The 21,851-nt window shown below is 59.2% G+C and overlaps 2 protein-coding genes across 2 annotated transcripts; one reads left to right on the forward strand and one right to left on the reverse strand.

Annotated features, from left to right (window-relative positions):
* The first annotated feature begins 3,874 nt into the window (after nt 1-3,874).
* LOC128835972 (zinc finger protein 345-like) lies at nt 3,875-7,664 on the forward strand. The gene is made up of 2 exons (XM_054025930.1): nt 3,875-3,970; nt 5,251-7,664. The coding sequence occupies exon 2, from the start codon at nt 5,259-5,261 to the stop codon at nt 7,629-7,631; it is 2,373 nt and encodes a 790-aa protein (XP_053881905.1). The 5' UTR covers nt 3,875-3,970; nt 5,251-5,258; the 3' UTR covers nt 7,632-7,664.
* Nucleotides 7,665-14,807: 7,143 nt separating this feature from the next.
* Nucleotides 14,808-21,851, reverse strand: LOC128836632 (zinc finger protein 497-like). The gene is made up of 2 exons (XM_054027087.1): nt 21,723-21,851; nt 14,808-18,976 (listed from the first exon to the last, which is right to left on the reverse strand). The coding sequence occupies exons 1-2, from the start codon at nt 21,808-21,810 to the stop codon at nt 17,094-17,096; spliced, it is 1,971 nt and encodes a 656-aa protein (XP_053883062.1). The 5' UTR covers nt 21,811-21,851; the 3' UTR covers nt 14,808-17,093.

A 21,851-nucleotide genomic window follows, 5' to 3' on the forward strand; every position in this document is an offset into this window, starting at 1 on the left:
CCCTGTCACCTTCCAACAAAATATTATATTACACTCAGAACGTCACACCCATCATCCCCAGCTGTTTGGTCCTCCAAAGCAAGAGGAGCTGAGTGCAAGGCCAGACTGTATCCTGCCAAGCAGGGACTCCGAAAAGGATCTAAAGGTCCAGCGAGTGTGACCCTGGCATGCACAAACAGGGGAATGGCGATAAGGAGCCGAGGGTTTATTTGGCCCTGGTGTGACCGCGGCTGGGGTCCTGTGTCCAGTTCTGGTGCCCACCACTCGAGAAGGACGTGGATTGACTGGAGCGGGGTCGGAGAAGAGCCAGGAGAATGATTAAAGGATTGGGCAACCTGCCTTAGAGTGAGAGACTCCCGGAGCTCAAGCTGTTTAGAGGAACAAAGAGAAGGCCACGGGGCGACTAGATCATGGTCTACAAGTACCTCCATGGGGAACAGACGTGATCGTGGGCTCCTCAGCCTAGCAGAGAAAGGTCTGACACGAGCCAATGGCTGGAGGCTGAAGCTAGACCCGTTCAGACGGGAAATATGGTGCAAATTTGTAACAGGGAGGGGAATTCACCATGGGAACAATTTCCCCAGGGCTGTGGTGGATTTTCCATCCCTGGCAAGTTTTCAACCAAGAGTGGATGGGGTCATGGTGGCAGCTTGGCGCTAGGCCCTGGATCATCTGAAACAACGCCGCAGATACGTGCTTGGTCCTCACAGGAGACAGATTTCTATGCTGCTCTATGCTCCATAATCGGTGGGTGGGTGATAAGAGGCGAAGACGCGCTTGTGTTAAAGGTACAGGCATGGGAGCCAGAACTCCTGGGTTCTGGCTAGAGGTGGTGGGAAATTTTCCAGAGATGGACCATGTTTGTGTAGGGAAAAAATGCCATGGAAACATTCTGATGACATTTTGGGGAGGAGGGAACGGCGGGGAGGGGGGGAGAATCAGATCAGGGCATTTTGATTTTTTTGCTTCAACGTGATGTTTCATTTTGATTTTTTTGAATTTTGACGTTCTCAGCCCTACACTATTTAGGCTTGGAAGGATTGGATTTGTATCAGTCAATGTCAATTTCACTGTCCACACCCCCAAAGTGACCACAAAATCGAAAGGGACAGATAATCAAAGAAACATGTGGCTTGTGAACTTTAGAGACGATCGCTAAATAATTCGCTGACACTCCCCGAATTTCCTGCAATTGAGAAAGTTTAAATTGATAAAAAAAAAAATAAAAAAGGTTCAAAATAAACATCGATATCAGTCCAAATTAAAATTCCGAATCTAGTTCTCCCAAGCCGAATAGTCACAGAATATAAATTTCAGTCAAAATTAAATGTAACTATTACGTGCTCTATAGAATATTTAAATATAATGATATATGTATACTTATACAATGAATATTTCATATACAATATTTCATAGTCTGGTTTTTAAAAAGGTATATAAACAATTGTCTATTTAATATAACTATAGATAATTGTTTATAGGACATACTTTTTGGTAAAGGTTGAAATCGGACCATAACATTTTGATTGACGCAAAGTGATATTTTTCGCCCCGAACGTCATTTTTCAAGAAATTTCACACAAAAATAATTGTTTGGGAATTGAAATATTTTTGAAATGTTGGTGTTTTCTGCTCAATGAAAAAGCTGCTTCTTGCCCAACTTTTGTTCTGTCCGTAGGTGGCGGGCAGTGGGGTCAAGTAGGTTAGAGTCAGGGGAGAGGTGGCTGTGAACTAGGACGCCTGGGTTCTATCCCCAGCTCTGGGAGGGAAGCAGGGCCTAGTGGGGACTGGGAGTCAGAACACCTGGGTTCTATCCCTGGCTTTGTCACAGACTCCCCATGTGACCTCTGTGGAGTCACTGAATGGGTTTGGGCCTCAGTTTCCCCATGTGTAAAATGGGGGAATGATCCTGCCTTTGTCTATTTAGACTGTGAGCTTTTAGGGGTAGGGGCTGTCTCTTTTCACCTTGGTCCAAATATTTTGTGCAGAAAGATTTCCCAGCGAACTGATTTTTTTTTGCAAGAAAATGTCTACTCTAGCTAAAGCAATTGATTTTTCCATCAAACAAATTCAAAATATTGTGAATCTTTACCAAAAGAAAATACCTCAAAAACCTGAACTGCACTTTGTGTTGATTGAAGTCCTAATGAAAATTGCTTTGAATTGGAAAAAGCAGAAATTTCACTTAATTCAAAAGACGATTTTCTTTCATTTGTGATCAATAAACATGTTTCCCTTTTTCATAAAAAGGATGCTAATTACAATGTTCACGTCGTTAGAACGAGGAAAAGTCAAATATTTAATTTGATGTAACTAGGATTTAATTTAGTTTCAATAGAAAGTTCAATCATCTCACGTCGTTACAAAAATCATTTCCATTCAATTTCCACGAGAAAAAGTGTTTAAAAAACTTTGTGTTTAAAAAAAACCACCACCATTTTCTGGGTGGAACAGTGGAAATGTAAAAATATTTCCTTGTTCTGTCAATATGAACTTTCATCTAGTTTTGATCAGACAACGGCTTAAATATGGCAGGTGGCATCAAACAACGTCAGTGGGATCGAAATGAAATAAAAGATTTTGTTTTACGTCCAAAATGGTGATTTGTTTGGTTGGTTCCATCAGGGCAAAGGCTCCTTATGTTACAAAAAAAAACCCAGATCCGTTCATTTTAATCCGGAATAAAATCAAAACGGACAAGTTGGGGCTAGTTCTGAGTGGGGAAAGTGGAAGCATTTTGTTTCCTACCAACTGTACTTGGAGAATATCACTGCAAGTGGGTTTGTGTCTCTCCCGCTAACCCTCGAGGATTGTCCTGGACTCTACAGGAATTAAAGATTCGTCTTTAGTTAAAGATGGTCGTGATGAAACCTCCAGGAATACCGCCAACCAGAATTGGCAACCCTATGGTGTTTGTGTGAACACACCTCCTGGGCCTAGAGGGGCTGGGTGTGTGTATACGGGGTGCAGAGAGGGACTGCAGGTGTGGGTTAGAGGGGGCTATGCGGGTGCATAGGGGGCAGTGCAGGGATGGGAGTGAGCACGGAGGGGCGGGCTGTGCTTCACAGGGGTGGCTGTGGTTATGGAAGGTCTGGGGGGGTTGTAGAGACTGTAGGGGGTGCATGGCTGTGTGTAGGGGGCCATATGCATGCATGGGGATGCAGGGGAGGCTTGGGGTGTGGGGCCCAGAGGGCTATGGGGCAGATGGGTGTGGGAGTGCAGGGGGCTGTGGGTGTGGGGCCCAGAGGGCTATGGGGCAGATGGGTGTTGGAGGGGGGTTTGGGGTGTGGGGCCCAGAGGGCTATGCGGCGAATGGATGTGGGGATGTAGGGGGCCGTGGGTGTGGGGCCCAGAGGGCTATGCGGCGAATGGGTGTGGGGTTGCAGGGGGCTGTGGGTGGGGGGCCCAGAGGACAATGGGGCGGATGGGTGTGGGAGGGGGGCTTGGGGTGTGAGGGCTATAGGGTGGATGGGTGTGGGGGTGTAGGGGGCTGTGGGTGTGGGGCCCAGAGGACTATGGGGCGGATGGGTGTGGGAGGGGGACTTGGGGTGTGAGGGCTATGGGGCGGATGGGTGTGGGGGGGGCTGTCGGTGTGGGGCCCAGAGGGCTAAGGGGGGGATGGGTGTGGGGGTGCAGGGGGCTGTGGGTGTGGGGCCCAGAGGACTATGGGGCGGATGGGTGTGGAGGATGGAGGGGGAGCGCTGTGGGCCGGGGAGCCCCTCCCGCTGGGGAAATGCCCCCCCATCTCCGGGCCTGGCTCCCCGCCCATCGCCCCGGTGTCGGGGCTCTGGCTCCCGGACGCCAGTTCAAACCCCCGCCTAGGAAGTGCGTAACCGGGAGCCGCTTTCACGCCGGGACCTTCCTGTTACCGGCACCCGCCCACCCCCGGCCCTGGGCTCGGCGCCGGCTGGGCCCCAGGGGCCGGATCGGGGCCCCCCAGCGGGGATCCAATCCCCGCTCCCCGGCGCGGGTGAGTCGGGGCCGCCCGGGATCCAGCCGGGGGCCCCCACCCCAGCCCGGTCCGGGGGCGCACGGGGACAGGGGCCGGTGCCGGGTCCCCCCCAGCCCGGTCCGGTCCGGGGGCGCACGGGGACAGGGGCCGGTGCCGGGTCCCCCCCAGCCCGGTCCGGGGGCGCACGGGACAGGGGCCGGGGCCGGGGCCGGGTCCCCCCCAGCCCGGTCCGGGGGCGCACGGGACAGGGGCCGGGGCCGGTGCCGGGTCCCCCCCAGCCCGGTCCGGGGGCGCACGGGACAGGGGCCGGGGCCGGTGCCGGGTCCCCCCCAGCCCGGTCCGGGGGCGCACGGGGACAGGGGCTGGTGCCGGGTCCCCCCCCAGCCCGGTCCGGGGGCGCACGGGACAGGGGCCGGGGCCGGGGCCGGGTCCCCCCCAGCCCGGTCCGGGGGCGCACGGGACAGGGGCCGGTGCCGGGTCCCCCCCCAGCCCGGTCCGGGGGCGCACGGGACAGGGGCCGGTGCCGGGTCCCCCCCCAGCCCGGTCCGGGGGCGCACGGGACAGGGGCCGGTGCCGGTGCCGGGTCCCCCCCCAGCCCGGTCCGGGGGCGCACGGGGACAGGGGCCGGTGCCGGGTCCCCCCCCAGCCCGGTCCGGGGGCGCACGGGACAGGGGCCGGTGCCGGGTCCCCCCCCCAGCCCGGTCCCGGGGCGCACGGGACAGGGGCCGGTGCCTGGTCCCCCCCCCAGCCCGATCCCGGGGCGCACGGGGACAGGGGCCGGTGCCGGGTCCCCCCCCCCAGCCCGGTCCGTTGGATCCCAGGTCGGGGTGACGTGCTTAGCACCCCAGGCTGGGGCTGTCAGCCCCCCCGTTTCTCAGCCCTGGTGCAGATTTCTCCTCTTCTTCCCTCCCCACCTCCTGTACTGTGTGTCCCCTCCCCAATCCACTGCCCCTCCCCACACCTTGTCCTGGGGAGAGCAGTACTGACCCCTCCCCCTGTGGGTATGTGTGTGTGTGTGTGAGTGAGTATACACACTGTGTGTACACACACCATGACCCTCATTCCCTCCAGCAGGAGGCGGCGCTGCTCACGCTTGACATTCATTGCCTCCCCCAGCCTTTGAAGCCCAGGGGGAGAGAACCCAGGAGTCCGGGCTCCCATTCCCCCTCACTCTAACCACTAGCCACCACTCCCCTCCCAGAGCCAGGGAGAGAACCCAGAAGTCCTGGCTCCCAGTCCAGGGGGGTCGGGTCCCCTCTTGGTCAGTCACTCCATGAATTCCTCTCTTCTCCCCCCAGTCCCAGCCATGAGCGAGGAGGAAGAGCCCAGCCCCTGTCCGTGGGCCGAGGAAGAGGAGAAGCTGCCAAGCCTGACTGGCTCGGAGCGGGAGATCTCGTGCGACATCCAGTGCTGGTCGGATAACGAGGAGTGGGGGGCGGACAGCCCAGCCGGCAGCGGGGGAGTGGGGGACGCCTGCTCCCAGCCGGACAGCAGCCCTGCAGCCTACGGGAGGAGCTACTGTCGTGACTCGCATGAGGACAGTGAGCTCGGGCTGCACGCCAGCTCAGGGGAAGACGGTGAGCTTGACTTCCAGCGTGGCTCACATGAAGATGGCGGTTTCAGGTTGCACGCCGGCTCGCACGAGGACGGTGAGCTCAGGTTCCACGCCGGCTCAGAAGAAGACATTGAGCTTGGGCTTCACGCTGGCTCGCACGAGGACAGTGAGCTCAGGTTACACGCTGGCTCCGAAGAAGACAGTGAGCTTGGGCTTCACACTGGCTCGCACGAGGATGGTGAGCGTGGGCTGCATGGCGGCTCAGATGAAGATGGTGAGTTCGGGCTGCTTGATGGCTCGCACGAGGATAGTGAGCTTGGGTTGCACGCCGGCTCAGATGCAGATGACGAGTTCAGGCTGCACGCTGGCTCACACGAGGACAGTGAGCTTGGGTTGCACACCGGCTCAGATGAAGACGCTGAGTTTAGGCTGCATGCTGGTTCGCACGAAGACGGTGAACTTGGGTTGCACGCCAGCTCAGATGAAGATGACGAGTTCAGGCTGCACGCTGGCTCGCACGAGGACAGTGAGCTTGGGTTGCACGCCGGCTCAGATGAAGACGGCGAGCTAAGCTTCCGTCGTGGCTCGCACGAGGACGGGGACCTCGGGTTGCACGCCAGCTCGGAAGCCCCCCCCGGCTTCGACCTCGCTGGCAATCCGGGCCCAGCCTCCGCAGCGTGGCCCCCTCCGGGCCCACCGTCCTCCCGCCCCACCCCGCCGGCACGCCCCTTCCAGTGCTCGGACTGCGGCAAATCCTTCGGCTCCAACTCCACCCTGGCACAGCACCGCCGCATCCACACGGGCGAGCGGCCCTACAAGTGCGGGGAGTGCGGGCGGGCGTTCAGCCGGGGCTCCACCTTCCTCCAGCACCAGCGCACCCACACGGGCGAGCGGCCCTACAAGTGCCCGGACTGCGGCAAGGCCTTCAGCCGCAGCTCCAACCTGCTGCAGCACCGGCGGGTCCACACCGGCGAGCGGCCCTACAAGTGCCCGGACTGCGGCAAGGCCTTCAGCCTCAGCTCCACCCTGCTCCAGCACCAGATCATCCACACCGGCGAGCGGCCCTACAAGTGTCCCGACTGCGGCAAGAGCTTCAACCGCAACTCCAACCTGCTCAACCACCGGCGCACCCACACCGGCGAGAAGCCCTTCCCCTGCGGCCTGTGCGGGAAGCGCTTCTCGGAGAGCTCCACCCGCACCCAGCACCAGCGCACCCACACCGGCGAGCGTCCCTTCCGCTGCACCGAGTGCGGCAAGGCCTTCAGCCTCAGCTCCACCCTGATCCAGCACCAGACCACCCACAGCGGGGAGAGACCCTACCAGTGCCCCGACTGCGGCAAGACCTTCGGCCTCAGCTCCACGCTGCTGCGGCATCGGCGGGCCCACACCGGCGAGAAGCCCTTCCGCTGCCAGGACTGCGGCAAGAGCTTCGGCGTTAGCTCCCACCTGGTGCAGCACCGGCGGGTGCACACCGGCGAGCGCCCCTTCCGCTGCCCGGATTGCGGGCGCGGCTTCGGGCAGAATTCCCACCTGGCCCAGCACCGCAAGGTGCACCGGGCCGGCGGGGAGGCCCGCCCGCCTGGCACCCTCTACATCTGCGGCGACTGCGGGAAGAGCTTCCGGCAGAGCTCCCATCTAGCCCAGCACCGGCGCACCCACACCGGTGAGCGGCCCTTCCGGTGTGGGGAGTGCGGCCGGGGCTTCTCCCAGAGCTCCAAGCTGCTGGAGCACCGCCGGACCCACACCGGCGAGCGCCCCTACACCTGCCCCGACTGCGGCCGGGCCTTCGGCCACAGCTCGGCGCTGGCCCAGCACCGCCGGACCCACACCGGCGAACGGCCCTACGCCTGCGGAACTTGCGGGAAGAGCTTCAGCCAGAGCTCGGCACTGGTCCAGCACCAGCGCATCCACACCGGGGAGAAGCCCTACCGCTGCTCCCGCTGCGGCCTCTGCTTCCGCTACCTGCTGCAGTACACCCGCCACCAGAAGGTGCATGCCCGGGAAGAGCTGCTGGCCCAGGAGAGAGCCGGGGCGGTGCCGGGATCCGGGGCGCCAGCGGCCTCCGCGGCTCTGGAGGTGGTGGTCGAGGAGGGGGTGGCGGTGGCGCTAGGCATGGGAGTATGAGAATCTGCCCCCTCAGGGGGGGGACATGGGGGGGGAAGCAGTGAGGGGAAGGAAGAGGAGGAGGAGGCAATGGGGGCTGGGGGGCAGAGGAGAGAGAAGTGGGGCTTGGGGGGGGGGGGACACACACTGGTAACCCTCTGAGATTGACGCTAATAAGCGCGGAGGGTTTGGGTCCCAACGAAATGTATCTGTCTTTTGTATACAGGAGTGGGAGGGGGAGGGGAGCAGTGGGAACCAGGACTCCTGGGTCCTATCCCCAGTTCTGCGGGGAGGGGAGTGGGGTCTAGTGGGTTAGAGCAGGGGGGCTGGGAGCCAGGACTCCTGGGTCCTATCCTTGAATCTTGCAGGGGATTGGGGTCTGGTGGGTTAGAGCAGCAGGGGTTGGGAGCCAGGACTCCTGGGTTCTCTCCCCAGCTCTGGGGAGGAAGTGGAGCCCCGTGGGTTAGAGCGGGGGGCACTGGGAGCCAGGACTCCTGGGTTCTGTCCCTGGCTCTGGGAGGGAAGTGGGGCCTAGGGGGTTAGAGCTATGGGGCTGGTGAGGATGCCGTAATCGGCTGTTGGCGACATTAGCGAGGAAGCAGTGTTCCCCGTTGCCGTAGAGGGTGCTAGTTGAGTAGAGGCCACGCTGTAGAGAAGCAGCGGACAGGTGCAGAGATGGGGAATCGGACCTGGGGCCTTTCCCCCCTAGGGGGCGCCGGCTCCTGTCTGGCGGGTGGTTGGGGACTAAACAGGAAGTGAGTTGTGAGGAGTTTGGCATAATCCCACCCCTACAGAGGGTGTCTGAGTTAGGCTGGGAGATTGGATACACCTCAGGGAGGGCGGGGAAGTATAGCGGTTAGAGCCATAGGGAGGACTGGGGGTGGGATCAGGACTCCTGGGTTCTTTGCCCAGTCCTCCCTTTTTGCTGTCATTATGTAACCGTGAGGTGCATGCCGCTCTGTGCCTCAGTTTCCCCATGTTTAGATTGGGGATCAGTAACGCTTCCTGGGGGTGGGCTTCTCACGTTTAACCCATGAACATCTATGCAGCCCTTGGGGATACTCTGTTAATGAAGTCTGGCGGGGAGGGGGTTGGGGAGTTATTCCCCCCACACACACTTCCTTGTGCACAGGGGGAGGGGCTTTGGGAGTTAGTGTGGGGATGGGTCCGTGGTTGTCATCCCAGCTTGGGGTGGGGGGCAGCAGAGCTTGGTGGTGGCAGATGGAGGTACCTGGGAGCGATCCGGCACTGCTCTCAGCTGTGGTCCTGTATTCCTTACCCTTCTTCTTGTAATAAAGACTTATTGGCATAGCCTCTGCTGTGTTCTTCTGTCAGACTCTTGGCAGGTTCTCAAAGCCCCCCCCCAACCCACTAGACCCCACTCCCCTCCCAGAGCTGGGGAGAGAACCCAGGAGTCCTGGCTCCCAGCCCCCCCATTCTAACCCACTAGACCCCACTCCCCTCCCAGAGCTGGGGAGAGAACCCAGGAGTCCTGGCTCCCAGCCCCCCCATTCTAACCCACTAGACCCCACTCCCCCCCCAGAGCTGGGGAGTGAACCAGAGTTCCTGTCCTCTCTCCTCTAACTACTGGGCCATTCTTTACTAAATTCCACCCTGTATCATTTCCTCTTCTTTCCTAAGTCATCCTCCACCTTTTACGGGTTTTTACGTCTCCCTGGCCTCAAGTGAATCTTCAGCCTCTCCTCAGCCCTGTTCTAGTTTGTTACAGATGAGGGTATTTATCAGCCCTCTGAAACCCGCCTCAGTCACAAAGTTTTCTGGCATGCAGTTTCCTTGCTGCGCTTGCGGGAGAATCTCTGCATGTATCACTGTCCGCACGGCAAAGCGAAATGCCCTCGGTCTCCATCGGACGGGGCCGATGTGCCGGGCTAGCCCACGAAGGGCAGGTGTAGCAGAGAAAACACAGCGCCCGCTGCTCCAAAGTCTAACGTGGCCTGTTTGCCCGTGACGGGCTCGCCCGTGAGATACACACAGTCTATAAAAACAGCAATCCCTCCAGAATGTTATCCATTCCCAGGGCAGAAGCGACCACTGTGGTAGCTAGTCTGTCCCAGGCCAGAGACCTGCCCCAAGATACTTCTTAGAGCAGATCTCTTAAAAAACCATCCTCTCTTGATTTGAAAATGGGCCGATCCAATATAATTGCTCGTCCCGTTAACAATTCACACCTTCTTTCCCGGCTGAATTTGTCTAACTTCAGCTTCCGGCCGTTGGATTGTGTTAGACCTTTTCTCTAAAGAAGTCCCTTAGTCAATATTTGCTCCCCACGGAGGTATTTCTAGATTGGGGTCAAGTCACCCCTGGACCTTCTCTTTGTTAAGCGAAATTGATTGACCCCTTGGAGGCTATCCTGGTACAGCAGGTTTTCTAAGCCTTTGCTCGCTCTCTGGCCCCGCCCTGATTGATCCACATCCTTGAATTGTGAGCACCAGGGCCAAATTCAGAAATCAAATAACTGCTCTGCTCCTACTTGAGTCCCCTGTTTATACAGCCCGGGATCGCGTTAGCCCCTTGGCCATGAGTCACACTGGGCGCTTTAGGGGGAGGGATAGCTCAGTGGTTTGAGCATTGGCCTGCTAAACCCAGGGTTGTGAGTTCAATCCTTGAGGGGGCCATTTAAGGATCTGGCGCAAAAAAAATTAGTGGGGGATTGGTCCTGCTTTGAGCAGTAGCTGACCCCTTCCAATTCTGATATTCTATGGTTAGCCAGGATGACCCCCAAATCTTTCACCTTCTCACTGGCTCTTTTCCCCCGGGGTCTCTAGATCAGGAGGTCTCAAACTTCCCTGCACTGCGACCCCCTTCTGACAACAAAACTCCACAACCCTAGGAGGGGGGGCCTGTCACCTGAGCCCCCACCACCCAGGGCTGAAGCCCTCAGGCTTATGGTTTCGGCCCTGGGCAGCGGGGCTCGGTCTAAGCCAGCCTTGGCCACCCCATTAAAAGGGGGTTATGACCCACTTTGGGGTCCCACCATTGGAGAGCTGCCGTTCTAGTGTATGTAGCTGCTTCCTGCATTGTGAGCTAGTGAGAAACGGCTGGGGAGCCAAGGCCGGTTTATTCGCTTTCCGACCGCGCAATACGATTTAATTGTTAGCAGACCGATCCCCTGCTAACCCTGCCCACCAGGGGAGAGCGCGGCGGTCTGAATTTCAACAGAGGGCCATTCACTAGGGTCCAGGCTTGGCAGGAGTCCATTTTTTGACCCATAAAGGTGGATTTCCCTGGACACGCGCAAGCCGACAAATCCATCGCTCGTCAAAGTTACCGCGCGGCACCGTAAGAAAACGGCGGCTCAGGGAGCTCACGCGGGTTGCTTGAAGGCTATTTATTGTGGATATTTTGACCATTTGCATTCTTAACAGTTATGAAGCTTGAATCTCTGCCTCCACGCTGAAGAGGTACAAATCCAACCAGAGCAGACATAAAACGCTTCCAAATCAAGATGGCTCTTAGCTGTCACATGGACACGATCCACGTTGAATTCCGTCAAACCGAGCTGGTGGAATTTCAATCCACCGCGGAGATAAAAAGATATTCCCCGCCCAGCCCCTGCACCCAGACATGCTAGCCGGACACAACGGAGTCCAAACTCACAGGAGCGTGGACGGGCATCGTGATCACCCCCTGCAAGCTCCAAATAGCCCACCCATTATTTCAGAGCCATGAGCAATGTCTTGCCAGCTGTTTTGGCCCCCACAGGGAAATTTCTGGCTGCTTAAGGCTGGGCGTATTGGAAAGGAACTAAATCCGCTCGTGCCCCCTCCCCCCCAACATGTGCAGATATCTGAGGTGGTGTGGTAGCCCGGATTACAGGTAAACGGGTGTGAATCCAGAGTGAGTCCATTAACTACCATGCAATTTTCCAGGGGGTGGCTCAAGATTTACACCGGGGGAACTGAGATTAGCTGGCCATGACCGCATTGCAGCCCAGGGGTGACTCCCAGTTGGCCCCCAGGGGTGCTGAGCTGAGAATCTAGCTCCCCCAGAAAGACCCAGTCATATAAATCCCCTCAGCATTCATCTGCCATGAGATCTTTGGAAACCAGAAAGGGGGCAGAATACCCCAGATAGCCCAGTTTGATACCCGCTCACTCTCTCTAACCACTAGCCCCCACTCCCCTCCCAGAGCTGGCGATGGAACCCAGGAGTCCTGGCTCCCAGCCCCCACCCAAGCAGGGTAGGCTGAGTGTACAAGAAGGGAATGGGTGGCTGAACATTTTATCTGCCTCTTCCTTTGCAAAGCACCATGGGTACTATAGCTTCTGCAACAGGGCATTGTGGGAATTGTAGTCCTAACAGCAGAAAGGCAAACCATTAGGATTTTGCCTCATCCCCAGGCCCACCTATTGAATCGCCAGGGATGGGATGGAGCAAGCCCCCCCCCCCATCTAAAGCCCCGCCCCAGCCTAAAAGGAGGAGCCACTCGACCCAGACCACAAGAGTTGGAGGGATTCCCAGGCCCAAGTGAGAGACCAGACCTGTCACATGCCTCTGGGGTGACGTGTTAATCCTGAAACCTAATAATGGCAACATAAACACTGGGGCTTTCCATTATCTTTCACTGCCAGATAGTCGGGTCAGGGACGCTCCACAGCTATAAGGATTGGGAGTCAGGACTCCTGGGTTCTATTCCTAACTCGGGGAGGGGAGGCCAGTCTAGTGGTTAGAGCCAACAGCGGTCACTAGAACTTAAGAGTTTGGACTATCAGCTCCCCCATCCTGCTCAAAATCCACTAGACCCACTCCCCTCCCAGAGCTGGAATAGCACCCAGGAGTCCTGGCTCCCAGCCCCCCTGCTCTGACCCACTAGACCCCACTCCCCTTCCAGAGCTGGGGACAGAACCCAGGAGTCCTGGCTCCCAGCCCCCCCGTCCTAATCTACCATCTGATGGAAAGAGGACAGAGGGTAGCTGTGTCGTTTCTCATTCCTGTCCCCCACGGGGCACCATCCCTGCTCGTGTCCCGTGCTGGGCTCCTGATCCAAACGCCGAACGTGCTGCCCCCCATCTGGGGGAGTCCGGCAGCCAGACTCACCTGACCCCCAACTCCAGAGCCCGCGAATCCCCCCAGCTCGAGCCCCAGAGAGGGGGAGAGCTGGGGTGGGCGAGCAAGGAGCCCCCTGAAACGGGAACTAAGTGGCAGGCTGGGTGAGGGGGACAGGGAAGGGGGTCACTCACATGAGACATGGACGGAGGGAAGGGGGATGGTGACCCAGACTCCGACTTTCTAACATGGGCAACGACGTCCAGCGAGGGAAAGCTTCACATACCACGTAATGGACTGTGGAGTGTGACACCTGAACGAGATAGATAGATAGATAGATAGATAGATAGATAGATAGATAGATAGAGGGGGTGGAAGGGGATGGATAGATAGATAGATAGAGAAGGGTGGATGGGGATAGATAGATAGATAGATAGAGAAGGGTGGATGGGGATAGATAGATAGGTAGATAGATAGATAGATAGATAAGGGTGTACGGGGATAGATAGATAGATAGATAGATAGATAGATAGATAGATAGATAGATAGATGGGGTGTATGGGGATAGATAGATAGATAGATAAGGGTGTATGGGGATAGATAGATAGATAGATAGATAGATAGATAGATAGATAGATAGAGAAGGGTGTATGGGGATAGATAGATAGATAGATAGATAGAGAAGGGTGGATGGGGATAGATAGATAGATGAGAGGGGTAGATGGGGATACAGAGATAGAGGGAGTGGATGGGGATGGATAGATGGGTGGGTGGGGGTGTGGGGATAGACAGATGAGAGGGGTGGATGGGGATAGATAGATAGAGGGGGGGGATGGGGATGGAGAGATGGGTGGGTGGGGGTGTGGGGATAGACAGATGAGAGGGGTGGATGGGGATAGATAGATAGAGGGGGGGGATGGGGATGGAGAGATGGGTGGGTGGGGGTGTGGGGATAGACAGATGAGAGGGGTGGATGGGGATAGATAGATAGAGGGGGGGATGGGGATAGAGATGGGTGGGTGGGGGTGTGGGGATAGACAGATGAGAGGGGTGGATGGGGATAGATAGATAGAGGGGGGGATGGGGATGGAGAGATGGGTGGGTGGGGGTGTGGGGATAGACAGATGAGAGGGGTGGATGGGGATAGATAGATAGAGGGGGGGATGGGGATGGAGAGATGGGTGGGTGGGGGTGTGGGGATAGACAGATGAGAGGGGTGGATGGGGATAGATAGATAGAGGGGGGGATGGGGATGGAGAGATGGGTGGGTGGGGGTGTGGGGATAGACAGATGAGAGGGGTGGATGGGGATAGATAGATAGAGGGGGGGGATGGGGATGGAGAGATGGGTGGGTGGGGGTGTGGGGATAGACAGATGAGAGGGGTGGATGGGGATAGATAGATAGAGGGGGGGGATGGGGATGGAGAGATGGGTGGGTGGGGGTGTGGGGATAGACAGATGAGAGGGGTGGATGGGGATAGATAGATAGAGGGGGGGGATGGGGATGGAGAGATGGGTGGGTGGGGGTGTGGGGATAGACAGATGAGAGGGGTGGATGGGGATAGATAGAGGGGGGGGATGGGGATGGAGAGATGGGTGGGTGGGGGTGTGGGGATAGACAGATGAGAGGGGTGGATGGGGATAGATAGAGGGGGGGGATGGGGATGGAGAGATGGGTGGGTGGGGGTGTGGGGATAGACAGATGAGAGGGGTGGATGGGGATAGATAGATAGAGGGGGGGGATGGGGATGGAGAGATGGGTGGGTGGGGGTGTGGGGATAGACAGATGAGAGGGGTGGATGGGGATAGATAGATAGAGGGGGGGATGGGGATGGAGAGATGGGTGGGTGGGGGTGTGGGGATAGACAGATGAGAGGGGTGGATGGGGATAGATAGATAGAGGGGGGGGATGGGGATGGAGAGATGGGTGGGTGGGGGTGTGGGGATAGACAGATGAGAGGGGTGGATGGGGATAGATAGATAGAGGGGGGGGATGGGGATGGAGAGATGGGTGGGTGGGGGTGTGGGGATAGACAGATGAGAGGGGTGGATGGGGATAGATAGATAGAGGGGGGGGATGGGGATAGAGATGGGTGGGTGGGGGTGTGGGGATAGACAGATGAGAGGGGTGGATGGGGATAGATAGATAGAGGGGGGGGATGGGGATGGAGAGATGGGTGGGTGGGGGTAGCTAGATTACATGGGAGGGGTGGATAGGGCCAGACAGACAGACAGTCCATTAGTCTCAGTGTAATTTACCCTTAGGCCCAGAACCTCAGGGGTGTTTAGGCCCCGAGCCCCCGTTGATGTCACTGACTCCAGGGGAGCTCGGTGGCTGCCCAGCACAGGGGCATGGAGCCAGAGGGCAGGTTCCCAACGTGCCAATGGGAGTTGGGAGCTCCAGGGCACACGTGAGACAGGGTCAGTTCGAGGGCGCGGCCTCCTAGGCCGGGGTGGGGAACCTTTTTTCTATCAGGGGCCACTGACCCACATAAAAAAATCAATCGCTGGCCACACACAGCCCCGTGGAGGCGGGGGGGGGGCACAGAGGGCTCGGGGCTTTCTGTAGGGTTGCCAACTTTCTAATGGTACAAACCTGAACATCCTGGCCCTACCCCTTCCCTGAGGCCCTGCCCCTCCCCCCCCCCCTCCGTGGCTCACTCTCCCCCTCACTCACTCACTTCCACCAGGCTGGGGCAGGGGGCTGGGATCTGGGAGGGGGTGAGGGCTCCAGCCGGGGCTGCGGGTTCCGGAGTGGGGCCAGAAATGAGGGGTTCAGAGTGCGGGAGGGGGATCAGGGGTTGGGGGGGTGCGGGCTCTGGGAGGGAGTTAGTGTGCAGAAGGGGGGTCTGACCTGGGGCCGGGTAGGGATTTGGGGTGCGGGCTCCAGCCAGGTGGCACTTACCTCCGGCAGCTCCCAGTTGACGGCGCAGTGGGGCTAAGGCAGGCTCCCTGCCCTGGCTCCACACTGCTCCCGGAAGCAGCTGCTGTGTCCAGTCCCTAAGTGGAGGCACCACCCCTGCAGCTCCCATTGACCACAGTTCCCAGCCAATGGGAGCAGTGGAGCTGGCGTGCGAGGCGGGGGCAACATACAGAGCTTCCCTGATCACACCTGTGCCTAGGGGCCGCAGGGACATGCCGGCCACTTCTGGGAGCCACGCGGACTTTTAACAGGCTGGCAACTCTAGCTTTCCCCCACAGTGGGGCAAGCTCGCGCTTGTGGCTGCAGCCCCGCTTGGGGGAAAAAGGGAGGGGCCAGGCTCAGGGCTTCCAGCCCGCGGCATGGAGACTTGCCGCAAGCCAGATGAAATTAAGCGGAGGGCGGGATCAGTTTCCGCATCCCTGTCCTAAGCCCTACAGTAACACAAACACTAATAATACTGATTTTGAAACTGAGGCTTCTAAACCCCCTAGGCCGATCTGCCACTGTAGCCTGGACACCTCAGCATTTGGGGCAGTTTGCTGGGGGGGGGAGGCAGATTCCCATAGGGTGGCGCGATTCCCATAGGGTGGCCCATGACTGTCCTTGGCACAGATCTTTCTGCTGCCCAGACCCCAGCCAAGATCAGGGCCCCATCGCGCCCGGTGTTGCCCAGACCCCGGCCAAGTTCAGGGCCCCGTCGTGCCGGGCACTGCCCAGACCCCGGCCGAGATCAGGGCCCTGTCGCGCTGGGCGCTGCCCAGACCCCAACCAAGAGTGCTCCACAGTGAGAGATCGGCCATGCCCTGCAGAGACCACACGCTAAACAGACAGGACAAATTGCGGGAGGGAACCAGATGCACTGACCGGAGAAGCTACATGCCCAAGGTCACCCAGCAAGACAATGCCAGGGCCAGGGAGAGAACCCAGGAGTTCTGGCTCCCAGCCCCCCTGCTCTAACCCATTAGTCCCCACTCCCCTCCCAGAGCTGGGGAGAGAACCCAGAAGTCCTCCCCCTGCCTCAAACTAGAACCACCACCCATATTTTTAATGCAGCCTCCTAATTAACCGATGGAGCCGCTTGCCACGGGTGCTGGTGGAGTCTCTGCCGCTCGGAGTCCTTAAACGACAACCCGGCGTCTCGCTCGAGCTCGACCACCCGCCATGGGCTGGATGCGGGAATCACGGGGCAAGGTTCTCTGCTCCGTAAGTCAGATCACGATGGTCCCTTCTGGCCGTGTCATTTGCCATCGGTGCCCTGAGAGCCTCTGTGGCTCATACTCAGGTGCGTCAAGGTTAGACTCCATCTATGAACCCCACCAAAGCTACCACCTACCCCCCGTCATCGTCCCTTCTCAGCCTAAAGATCCAAGAAACCTCCATGGTCCCCCATGGCTCTGAAAACCCTCACCCAATACTTCCCCATGGCCCTACAGAGCCATGCTCCCTAAGCTACAACTAACCCCATAACTAGCTCCACTGCCTCCTGCCGTCCCCCTCTATAGCCGTGGCCAGCCACAGACCCGCCGTCTCCCCCACGGCCCCGCCCCGCCCGCTCATGCGTGGAGTTTCTGGTGGGCCCGGAGGTGAGTCCGAGCCCGGAAGCTCTTCCCGCACTCGGCACAGGGGTACGGGCGCTCCCCGGTGTGGATCCGCAGGTGCTGCCGGAGGTTGGAGCTGACGGTGAAGCCTTTGCCGCAGTGAGGGCAGGGGAAGGGCCTCTCCCCGGTGTGGGAGCGCTGATGGATGAGGAGGTGGGTGCTGACGGCAAAGGCCTTGCCGCACTGGCCGCACCGGTACGGCTTCTCGCCACGGTGAGTCCGCTGGTGCTGGGCCAGGTTGGAGCCGCGGCTGAAGGCCCTGCCACACTGGCTGCAGCGGTGCGGCTTCTCGCCGGAATGGGCTCGCTGGTGCCGCGTCAGGTTGGAGCGCAGGCCGAAGCGCCGCCCGCACTGCGCGCACTGGTGGGGCCTCTCCTCGGTGTGGCTGCGCCGGTGCTGGGCCAGCTTGGCGGCCTCGGCGAAGCCGGCCCCACACTCGGCACAGCGGTACGGCCGCTCCTCCGTGTGCCCGCGCAGGTGCACCAGCAGGTGGGAGCTGACGCTGTAGGCCTTGCCGCAGACGCCGCAGCGGTAGGGGCGCTCGTCCGTGTGCCCGCGCCGGTGCCGGGCCAGCTGGGAGCGGGCGGCGAAGGTTTGGCCGCAGTCGGCACAGGAGTGGGGCTCGCCGGGTGTGTGGCAGGCCCGGCGGTGCTGAGCCAGCCGCCGGGCATGGCGAAAGGTCCGCCCGCAGTCGGCGCACCGGTGCAGCTCAGCGCCGCGGTGAGTCTCCTGGTGACGCCGGAGATTGGCCTTCTGGCTGAAGCCGCGGCCGCACTGGGCGCACCGGTGGGGCCGCTCGCCTGTGTGGGTCAGCTGGTGCTTCGCCAGGTTCGACCGCTCACTGAACCCTTTGCCGCACTGCGGGCACCGGTGGGGCTTCTTGGCCAGGTGACTCTTGCCGTGCTGGGCCAGGGCCGAGGCAGTCCCGTAGGCCTTGCCGCAGTCAGCGCAGCGGTGCGGCCTGTCGGCCAGGTGGGCCTGGCGGTGCCGGTTGAGGGTGGAGCTCTGGCCGAAGGACTTGCCACAATCCGGGCACCCATAGGGGCGCTCGCCCGTGTGGGTGCGTTGGTGCTTGACACAGGACGAGCTGCGGGAGAAGGCTTTGCCGCATTCACCGCAGCGGTACGGGCGCTCCCGGCAAGCAGGAGCAGGGGGAGTTACCGGCTTGGTGGCTTCATCCTCCTCAGCCTTGGAGATAGGGAAAGGCATCAGGGTCAAGGGGTCCCCTCGGGCTTTCACGTCAACATCCCCGTTGAGAGGCTCCATCTTGGCCATGGTCATCCATGTTGCATGTTCCTCTTGGGCCTTTGTGTAAACAGACCCTTCGGGTGGCAGCATCCTGGTGTCTTCGGCCTCCTCCTCTGTCTTAGGGACAGGCAATGAATCTGAGGCTACACATTCCGGCTGGCCCACACCAGGAACATCCATGTTTGGAGGCATCATCTTGGCCATAGTCATCCACAGTGAACATCCCCCTTGTGCCTTCACAGCAACATCCCCGTTGAGAGGCTCCATCTTGGCAGTCTCCTCCTCCTCTTCGACCTTAGGGACAGTCGGTGAGACGGAGGCTGAACGTCCCCATTGGCCCTTTCCGGGAATGTCCATATTGGGAGTCAACATGTTGGCCACGGTCATCCATACTGCATGCCCCCTGGTGGTCTCAACAACATCCCCTCTGAGACACGCCATCTTGAGGACTTCCTCCTCCTCCGTCTTGGGGCCGGTCAATGACACGGAGGTCAGGCCTCTCTCTTGGGCATTTCCGGGAACTTCCCCGATTGGTGGCGCCATCTCAGCAGCTCTGTTGTCCTCCTCGGGCTGACATCTGGGCCCATGACCTGAGGAACAAGCAAGGGGGTGCTGAGTACAAGGGCCGCCAGAGAACGCCGGCCACGCACTGACACCGTCATGGGAGCGTCCTGCTCCTCAGCCCATGCACGAGAGTCTGGGGACAGGAGGAGAAAGACATTGAACTGGGGACAGTTCCGCTCATGCTCCCTGGCGACCCAAGACACACGGGGGGTTCTGTCTGGAGAGAGGTGGGACCAATTGGGGACTGTGTGTCTTAGAGACGAGATGGAAAAGAAGGCATGATACGCCTTCGTCCATCCATCTTCCTACCCATCCATCCACGTACATGACCATCTCACCTATCCCCATACGCACTTCTCTATCCATTTATCCATCCAACCCCCAAAAAATCCATCCATCCCCCCCACGCCTCTCTATCCAAGTATCTATCCACATCCATCCCTCCATCTATCCATCCATCCACCCCCACCTCTCTATCCATGTATCTATCCCATCCATCCCCCCATCTATCCATCCATCCACCCGCACCTCTCTATCCATGTATCTATCCCATCCATCCCCCCATCTATCCATCCATCCACCCGCACCTCTCTATCCATGTATCTATCCACATCCATCCCCCATCTATCCATCCATCCCCCCACCTCTCTATCCATATATCTATCCCATCCATCCATCCACCCGCACCTCTCTATCCATGTATCTATCCACATCCATCCCCCCATCTATCCATCCATCCACCCACCTCTCTATCCATATATCTATCCCATCCATCCATCCACCCGCACCTCTCTATCCATGTATCTATCCCCATCCATCCCCCCATCTATCCATCCATCCACCTGCACCTCTCTATCCATGTATCTATCCACATCCATCCCCCCATCTATCCATCCATCCACCCACCTCTCTATCCATATATCTATCCCATCCATCCATCCACCCGCACCTCTCTATCCATGTATCTATCCCCATCCATCCCCCCATCTGTCCATCCATCCCCCCACCTCTCTATCCATGTATCTATCCACATCCATCCCCCCATCTATCCATCCATCCCCCCACCTCTCTATCCATGTATCTATCCCATCTATCCATCCACCCCCCCACCTCTCTATCCATGTATCTATCCCATCCATCCCCCCATCTATCCATCCATCCACCCGCACCTCTCTATCCATGTATCTATCCACATCCATCCCCCCATCTATCCATCCACCCCCCCACCTCTCTATCCATGTATCTATCCCATCCATCCATCCCCCCCACACCTCTCTATCCATGTATCTATCCCCATCCATCCCCACATCTATCCATCCATCCCCCCCAACACCTCTCTATCCATGTATCTATCCCCATCCATCCCCCCGTCTATCCTTCCCCCCACCTCTCTATCCATGTATCTATCCCCATCCATCCCCCCACCTCTCTATCCATGTATCTATCCCATCCATCCCCCCCACGCCTCTCTATCCATGTATCTATCCCCATCCATCCCCCCACCTCTCTATCCATGTATCTATCCACATCCATCCCCCCATCTATCCATCCATCCCCCCCACCTCTCTATCCATGTATTTATCCCCATCCATCCCCCCATCTATCCATCCATCCCCCCACCTCTCTATCCATGTATCTGTCCCCATCCATCCTCCCATCTATCCACCCGCACCTCTCTATCCATGTATCTATCCCCATCCATCCCCCCCCATCTATCCATCCATCCCCCCGCACCTCTCTATCCATGTATCTATCCCATCCATCCATCCCCCCTACCTCTCTATCCAAGTATCTATCCCCATCCATCCCCCCATCTATTCATTCACCCCCCCACCTCTCTATCCATGTATCTATCCCCATCCATCCCCCCATCTATCCATCCACCCCACCACCTCTCTATCCATGTGTCTATCCCCATCCATCCTCCCATCTAACCATCCATTCCCCACGCCTCTCTAGGTGTGGGGAAGGTGGGATGAGGAAGGCAGATGTGGGGAGGGAGGGTGGGGACAGGGGGTGCGGGGAAGGAGGGTTGGGGATAAGGGGTTGCGGGGATGGGGAAGGCGGGATGAGGATGGGAGGTGTGGGGAGGGTGGGGACAGGAGGGAGTGGGGGCGGGGAGGGGTGGATGCAGACGGGGGTGCAGGGATGCGGGGATGGGGTGGGGGAGGGAGGTGTGAGGTAAGGGGGTGCATGGGAATGGGGTTCGGGGGGGTGCGGGATGGGGTTCGGGGAGTGTGGGGAGGGGTTACAGGGGGACAGAGGGGTGCGGGGAGGGGGTGCAGGGGGATGGGAGGGACAGATGCGGATGGGGATGCGGGGATGGGGTGCAGGGGGACGGGGAGGAAGGGACGGGGAGCAGGGGGACGGGGACGGGGTTTGGGGCGTGCGGGGAGGAGTTACATGGGGACAGAGGGGTGCGGGATGGGATGCAGGGGGACGGGGGGGCGGAGAGGGGTACATGGGGACAGAGGGGTTCAGGGGGGTGCGGGATGGGGAGCAGGGGGGCGGGGACGGGGTTTGGGGCGTGCGGGGAGGAGTTACATGGGGACAGAGGGGTGCGGGATGGGGTGCAGGGGGACGGGGGGCAGGGAGGGGTTCCATGGGAACAGAGGGGTTCAGAGGAGTGCGGGGGGTGCGGGAGGGGGAGCAGGGGTGCGGGGACGGGGTTTGGGGCGTGCGGGGAGGGGTTACATGGGGACAGAGGGGTGCGGGATGGGGTGCAGGGGAACGGGAGTGCGGGATGGGGTGCAGGGGGCGGCGGGGGCTCACCTAGGCACCCATCGGCCCTGGGGACCCCGTCCCCCGCCGGGCGGGTGGCAGCGGCAGCCGGCTCCGTGCTCGGGGGTCCCGACTCCATGCAGCGACCCCCCCGCTCCCCGCCGCCGCTTGGGGGGCAGG

This window comes from Malaclemys terrapin, chromosome 4 (assembly GCF_027887155.1).
Source record: "Malaclemys terrapin pileata isolate rMalTer1 chromosome 4, rMalTer1.hap1, whole genome shotgun sequence".
In the NCBI taxonomy this organism is placed as follows: domain Eukaryota; kingdom Metazoa; phylum Chordata; order Testudines; family Emydidae; genus Malaclemys; species Malaclemys terrapin.